The 8,058-nt window shown below is 35.5% G+C and overlaps 1 protein-coding gene across 3 annotated transcripts in view; it reads left to right on the top strand.

Annotated features, from left to right (window-relative positions):
* The window catches only part of SOS2 (SOS Ras/Rho guanine nucleotide exchange factor 2), a 118,643-nt gene that overhangs the window by 75,998 nt on the left and 34,587 nt on the right, over window positions 1–8,058 (top strand). For 2 of the 3 annotated variants that reach the window (XM_032244539.1, XM_032244541.1), the window contains 4 exons: window positions 2,075–2,202; window positions 3,419–4,074; window positions 4,867–4,948; window positions 6,560–6,682. In XM_032244539.1, coding sequence (XP_032100430.1) covers window positions 2,075–2,202; window positions 3,419–4,074; window positions 4,867–4,948; window positions 6,560–6,682 — 989 coding nt within the window. The remainder of the gene's footprint in view (window positions 1–2,074; window positions 2,203–3,418; window positions 4,075–4,866; window positions 4,949–6,559; window positions 6,683–8,058) is intronic. The other variant, XM_032244540.1, reaches the window with a different exon arrangement.

The raw sequence follows: 8,058 nt of genomic DNA, 5'->3' as shown, positions 1-8,058 counted from the left end.
CCATTCATCTGTTGATTGGATTTTTTTTGTGCCTTTTGGTTACTATAAATAATGCTTCTGTGAACGTGGGTGTACAAGCATGTCTTTGGGATCCTGCTTTGAATTTTTTTTTTTTTTTTTTTGGTGGAGACAGAGGCTCACTGTGTTGCCCAGGCTAGAGTGCAGTGATGTGATCTCGGCTCACTGCAACCTCCGCCTCCCAGGTTCAAGTGATTCTCCTGCCTCATTCTCCCAAGTAGCTGGGATTACAGGCGTACACCACCACACCTGGCTAATTTTTTGTATTTTTAGTAGAGATGGGGTCTCACCATGTTGGTCATGCTGGTCTTAAATTCGTGACCTTAAGATCCACCCGCCTCAGCGTCCTAAAGTGCTAGGATTACAGGCATGAGCCGCTGCGCCCGGCCTTGAATGCTTTTGTTTATATACCCAGAAGTTGAATGGGTGGATCCTACGGCAATTTTATCTTTAATTATTTGAGGAACTACCATACTGTTTTTCAGAGTAACTGCACCATTTTACATTCCTCCCAACAGCGCACGAGGTTCTGATTTTTCCACATCTTTGCCAAACCTTGTTACTTTCTGTTTTTTGTTTTTTAATAGTAGTTATCCTAATGGATACGAGGTGGTATCTCATTGTGGTTTTGATTTTAATTTTCCTGATGACAGTGATGTTGAGTATCTTTTATGTGCTTGTTAACTATTTGTGTATCTTCTATTGTATTGTGTTGTTTTGAGACAGACGGTCATGGGTTTTGTTTGTTTGTTTGTTTTGGGTTTTTTTGGTTATTTCTTTTTAGAGAGGGAGTCTCGCTGTGTTGCCCAAGGTGGTCTCAAACTTCTGGCCTCAAACAATCCTCCTGCCTTGACCTTCCAAAGTGAGAAATTACAGGCATGAGCCCCTGCACCCAGCCTAGTCGTAGGTTTTAATGGATTGAATTTCCCACCAGATTACCAACTCCACTCTCACAAAAATCTAGAGAGTATATTACTAACAAAAAATAATTGATTATATGTGTTATTTCATACCTAGACTGAACTCCTAGTACAGTGAATTAGAGATAAATTCATAATTTATTAGAATTTCTCTTGCTGTGGTCACACATATCCATAGTAAATGCAGCATGTGGTAGGAGTTTCAAGAAAAGTAGGGTAAATATTTCACTGAAGTTTCATACAGAGTTAAGAAAAAACTTACATGTTTTAAACTTTTTAAATATCTTTGGAAAATGTAGCCCGGCACAGTGGCTCACACCTGTAATTTCAACACTTTGGGAGGCAAAGGTGGGAGGATAGCTTGAGCACAGGAGTTTGGGGCCAGCCTAGGCAACATAGTGAGACCCTATCTCTACAAAAAAGTAAAAATAAAAAAATTAGCTGGGTGTGGTGGCATACAACTGTGGTTTTAGCTACTTGGGAGGGCTTAAGCCCAGGAGGTTGAGGCTGCAGTTAGCCCTGCCACTGTGCTCCGGCCTGGGTGCCAGAGTGAGGCCCTATCTCAAAAAAATAAGTAAATAAAAATTAAATGTCCAAATGGTTTTTACAGTTGCTTTTTTTCTTTTTTCCTGATTACTATGCTCATGGTGCTTTATATGTGTATTGTGTTTATGTTTATAGAAAGAGGGTTGGGCCAGGCCTGGTGGCTCATTCCTATAATCCCAGCACTTTGGGAGGCAGAGGCAGGATAGCTTGAGCCCAGGTGTTCAAGACCAGCCTGGGAGACATAGTGAGACCCTGTCTTTACAGAAATTTTAAAAATTAGCTAGGTGTGGTGGCATTCACCCGTGGTCTCAGCTACCTGAGAGGCTGAGAGTGGAATATCATTAGAACCTAGGAGCTCAAGGCCACAGTGAGAGAGACCCTGTTTCCAAAAAGAAAAGAAAAGAAAAGAAAAGAAAGAAAGAGGGTTGGTTTGAGAGGTCAGTAGATTTATATAAAATTTCAGCTGTTTTTATTAAATATATATAAAATTCATTTAGAGTTGATATTTGTTGCTGCTTTCTCTATTACTAGAAAGTTGGGGGGAAGAATCAGACAATGCAGTTTTGATTTTTCTTTCTGTTTTTTCTTAGCAATTGAAAGCATGTAGTGAAGAACAAGAAGACAGAGAATGTTTGAACCAAGCTATTACTGCTCTCCTGAATCTCCAAGGTAGCATGGACCGAATATACAAGCAGTATTCACCTAGACGCCGACCTGGGTAATTCCAAAGTATTGAAAATGTGAATGCCTCTGCTTACTTCACTGTCTCTGATACCTTGTTTTCTAAAGAAATGTGATTTATAGTGATAGTTACATTCTTGAAAGTTGTGCTTGTTACACTTTTATATAAGTGTTAAAAATGTAAATGCCTCTGCTTACTTCACTATCTCTGATACTTGGTTTTCTAAAGAAGTGTGATTTATAGTGATAGTTACATTCTTGAAAGTTGTGCTTGTCATATCTTTGTCTTTTACTCTTTTTTTCCTTTTCCTTTTTTTTTTTTTTTTTTTTTTTTTGAGAATGAGTCTCTGTTGCCCAGGCTGGAGTGTAGTGGTGCAATCTCAGCTCACTGCAACCTTTGTCTCCCGGGTTCAAGTGATTCCTCTGCCTCTGCCTCCCAAGTAGCTGGGACTTCAGGTGCCCGCTACCACCCCATCCGCTAATTTTTGTATTTTTAGTCGAGACAGGTTTTCACCATGTTGGCCAGGCTGGTCTCAAACTCCTGATCTCAAGTGATCTACCCACCTTAGCCTCCCAAAGTGCAGGAATTACAGGTGTGAGCCACCGCACCCAGCCTTTTTTCTTTTTTTTTTTTTTTTTAAGAGACAGGGTCTCACTCTGTTGCTGGAGTGCAGTGATATGATCTCAGCTCACAGCAGCCTTGACCTCCTGGGCTCAAGTAGTCCTCCTGCCTCAGTCCACCAGAGTAGCTGGGACTCGAGTAGCTGGAGGGGCACATGCCACCAAACCTGCCTGATTTTTGTATTTTTTGTTGAAACAGGGTTTTGCTATGTTGCCCAGGCTGGTCTTGAACTCCTAGGCTCAGGTTATCTGTCTGCTTCGGCCTCCCAAAATGTTGGGATTGTGGATTGGGTCTGAACCACTACACCTGGCCAACCCAGCCTAGCCTTAAGATTAGCATTGTTATATTGTTAGGGTGGACTTAATAAATGTTTGAAAATATACTCTATGAAAGAAATTTAGGATTTTTTGTAATTTTAGTCCTTATAGAGCCGGTAGTACTTCTCTTTCATAATAATGAAATCGAGGGATATATTATTATTTAGTGGCAAAGTCAGAACTAAATACTGTGTGTAAAAGTCTGTTTGGTTATTTAATATTTTTCTCACTTGATTTGAGATAGTATATGCTTGAAACCATTTGGGTTGCCTAGCTACTGAATAAGCTAAATTAATTTTTGTTTGTTTGTTTAGAGATCCTGTTTGCCCTTTTTATGGTCACCAATTAAGAAGCAAACACCTGGCTATCAAAAAAATGAATGAAATTCAGAAAAATATTGATGGATGGGAAGGCAAAGATATTGGACAGTGTTGTAATGAATTCATTATGGAGGGACCATTGACAAGAATCGGTGCCAAACATGAACGTCATATTTTTCTGTTTGATGGCTTAATGATCAGTTGTAAGCCTAATCATGGCCAGACTCGGCTTCCAGGTTATAGTAGTGCAGAATACAGGTTAAAAGAAAAATTTGTCATGAGGAAAATACAGATTTGTGATAAAGAAGATACTTGTGAGTACAAGCATGCTTTTGAGTTAGTATCCAAAGATGAGAACAGCATAATATTTGTCGCAAAGTCTGCTGAAGAAAAAAATAATTGGATGGCAGCCCTTATTTCTCTTCATTATCGTAGTACTCTAGATCGAATGTTAGATTCAGTATTATTGAAAGAAGAAAATGAGCAACCACTGAGATTACCAAGTCCTGAAGTATATCGTTTTGTAGTAAAAGACTCTGAGGAAAACATTGTTTTTGAAGACAATTTGCAAAGTAGGAGTGGAATCCCCATTATTAAAGGAGGAACTGTGGTGAAATTAATTGAAAGGCTAACATATCATATGTATGCAGGTATGTGAAACTCATTGCAAGTGCTGACCTAGGGCCTGGGACCCAAAAGCTTTTTAAAAATGCTCAAAAATATTTGAGGCTTGGGGAAAAAATAGATTGCCTCCAGAATATAAGAATACTGTAAAAGGTCGGACGCAGTGGCTCACGTCTGTAATCCCAGCACTTTGGGAGGCCAAGATGGGTGGATCACAAAGTCAGACGTTTGAGACCAGCCTGACCAACATAGTGAAACCCTATCTCTACTAAAAAAAATACAAAAAAATTAGCTGGGTGTGGTGATATGTGCCTGTAATCCCAGCTACTCAGGAGGCTGAGGCAGGAGAATCGCTTGAACCCGGGAGGCGGAGGTTGCAGTCAGCCGAGACCACAACAGTGCACTCCAGCCTGGGTGACAGAACAAGACTCCATCCCAAAAAAATAAAAATTAAAAAAAAAACTGCAAAAACAAAAGGAATATGTAAGAGAAAGAATTAAATATCTAAAAATGTAATATTGTTAACTTCATTAATTTTAAATAAATATTCATAGAATTTACATATTTATGAATTTCAAATTTGAAAACAGTCCTCATTTATTAAGAATATACCATGCTATATTCTTTATGTCAATATTGCTCTGTATATGGCAGGGATACCATGGTATCCTGCCAGTATCATGATTGGCAGGAAAAGCCACAATCTTAGGAACCAAAGTAAAAAGAAAAAGGGAGGAAGGCCTCCAAATATGGTACTTTTGAGTTAATTAAACTGAATACATTAAACCTAAAACCTATTTTATGCTTTACCTTTTCAGATCCCAATTTTGTTCGTACTTTTCTTACCACATATCGTTCATTTTGTAAACCACAGGAATTGCTGAGCTTACTGATAGAACGGTAAGAAAAATATATTGACATTTTGTGAGAAAAATATGTATTTCACTTATATTGACATTTTGTGAAAAATTAACTGTATTTTATAAAGTGCCTAGTAATTAATAAATACTCAAGTAATTATTGAACATACTTTATTTGGCATTAAATTGGCAGTATTACTCTTCCCTTCAGATAGAGTACTCCCTAAAATCTGTTTATAACAGAGATCTTTCCAGCTCTTAGAAATATTTCAAGTAGTAATCAGACATAATAATTTAAAGGATAAAAGCACTGTATTTCAATGAATATTGTTCTGTACAATAAAATGTTACTTTCTTAAAAGAGACTCTTCTACTTACCACTTTATTTTTTGGATTGTAGACTACTTTGCCAAATACTTTCTACTTTTAAAACAAACTTGTTATAAAAACTTTCAAAACATGTACAAGAGCAGAAAGAAGAATATAATAAACCCATTTATTCATCAACCACCTTCAATAATTATGAACTCAGTGTTTCATCTGTTTCCTTACAAATTTAAACACTCCACCCCCATGTTTATTTTGAAGTAGATCCTAGACAATATAATTAATCTATAAATGTTTTCCTAGCCAGGCATGGTGGCTCACGCCTGTAATCCCAGAACTTTGGGAGACTGAGGTGGGTGGATCACCTGAGGTCGGGAGTTTGAAACTAGCCAGGCCACATGGTGAAACCCCATCTTAAAAAAAAAAAAAGTTTTCCTATGTGTCTCTAGAAGATATGGACTCTTATTTTTAAAAATAAAATACCATTATTAAACCTAAAAAATCAGCAATATTTTATTATGATTAACTTTTAAAAATTAGTGTTGGGTTGAATTTTTTTTTACTTGTATTTTAGTGACGTTGTAAATATTTTATAGTTTAAAATATAGAATCTGTACTCCACAGATATTTTGTTTTACATTTTAAAACTTACTAAAACCTACTACTTATAACACAGCTTAATAACTGTATTATCAAGATATAATTCTAGACCTCGATCACTATGTTGTTTTATGAAACTAAATTTACCAGACTGAGTCAGTGTAATGTGCTGTGAAGATCTACTCAGTTCTGTTTCCATGTCCAGAATAAGGAAGGCAAACTTGTTAGACTTCTAGTTCAGCTGTATTTCCTATGTTTGAGCAAGTTTTTAAATTTTTATCTTATCAACTTAGGTAAATTCTTTAAATATTGTTAAATATTCAGTTTTGGCCCTCTCTTTGAATTTGTACTCAGTTAAAGAAATTTATTAGTCTATTTTCATTTTAATAATATAAGTATTAAGGACAGATTATTAGATAAGCCATTTCTGTCATGTTCTTTAAATTGCTTATGAATTCTTTTCTTGGCTCTTTTCCATGGACCTTTTCTGTATTATTGGTGCTAACAGACAAAACTTGAGTTTTTATAGAAGTTGGAATACAAAACCTTAGTTTTGTATAGCCAAAGGACAGTTTTTTGTAGTATATCATACTTTAAGGGAAGTTTAATAGGAATCCACTTTGGAAAAAAGTGGTAGGAAAGAAGGTGGCTTGGTCACAATATTTTCCTCCTTGTATTTTGATTATGTATGAACAGATTTTTCTCATTTTGCATTTCTTCTTAGCTTTGAAATTCCAGAGCCAGAACCTACTGATGCAGACAAATTGGCAATAGAGAAAGGCGAGCAGCCAATCAGCGCAGACCTTAAAAGATTTCGCAAGGAATACGTCCAACCAGTACAACTTAGGTTTGGCTTGAATATTATGTATATACATATATATATATTTTTTATGTGTCATTCAGTTTTCAACATATAGTTAACACAAAAGTTTTTAGCTTTTAAAAGTTCAAATATAGGTATTATTTTTAACTTCAAAGCAGTTAAGTTAAACTAAAAAAGTTCTTTCTCAGTGAAGCTATTTAATACCCTGAAGAAATTAAACTGTTTAAATATCCTGTTTTACAAGATATAAGAGCAGATTGAAGAATTTAATAAACCCATTTATTGATCTACCACCTTCATTAATTATCAACTCACTGTTTCATCTGTTTCCCTACAAATTTAAAAACCCCACTTCATGATTATTTTGAAGTAGATCCTAGGCAACATAATTGATCTGTAAGTATTTTCCTATGTATCCCTAGAAGATATGGACTCTTATTTTTAAAAATCGAGTATCATTATTAAACCTAAAAAATCAGCAATTCCGTTATTATGATTAACTTTTGCATTACATATTTCTAGCATGTGATATGTTATGCTTACATAACAGGGTACCTATTTGTTATTATAGGTAAAAATTTTAAATTTCATGTAAGCTTGCCTGCTGTCAACCTTTTTCACACTTTTTTTCCTTCATTTCCCTTTGTGATCACCTAGTAATCTTGGCTTTTTTACAATTTATAGTATTTGTGGAAGTTCTAGCCCTTTTCTCACTTATCTCTCACAAAATATATAGACATTTGTTACTTTAAGAAATCACTGCAATAATTTCTAAGAATGCATTTGATTATAGAAGCTTCCAGTTGTTAAATACTACTGTGTGCCAGGCATTACCCTAAATGCTTAGTCTTTTTTATCTCATTCTTGGAACTTAATTACTATTCTCACTTTATATATAAGGAAATCGAAACTTAGCAAGATAAAGTAATTTGAGCTAAGTTATATATAGAGAGTGGCAGGACAAGATTCAAACTTAAGTCTGATTTTCTTAGCGCGTGTGTGTGTGTTTGTGTGTGTGTGTGTGTGTGTTTGTGTGTGTGTGTGTGTACCACTAAGCACTTTGTGTACCACTTTGAAAATTGGAAGCTCCTTTGATTAGCTCTCTTTACAGTCCAAGTAATAAAAGTATTATCTACCCCTTTCCATTGGAAACCAAGTTATCTTATTAATTATATATAATCTAAATATTTTTTCTCCCTAAATTTCAAGTTTCCCAAATTACTGTTGACCTATAAATTGTAATTTTGGAACTGAGTATATTAATTATTTCCCAAGATAATTGCCACAAATAAATGCAGTTTTAGTGGAATGATAGTGCTCCCAGCTATACATCTTTCACCAAATTTTTTTTTTTGACATGTCATTCTTTGTCTAAGAAGATGAGATTATGGTATTTGATT

This window comes from Sapajus apella, unplaced genomic scaffold (genome assembly GCF_009761245.1).
Source record: "Sapajus apella isolate SASKATOON/1434 unplaced genomic scaffold, GSC_monkey_1.0 scaffold55, whole genome shotgun sequence".
In the NCBI taxonomy this organism is placed as follows: domain Eukaryota; kingdom Metazoa; phylum Chordata; class Mammalia; order Primates; family Cebidae; genus Sapajus; species Sapajus apella.
The sequence above is the reverse complement of the archived record's forward strand: the minus strand, read 5'-3'. Positions and strand labels throughout refer to the sequence as shown.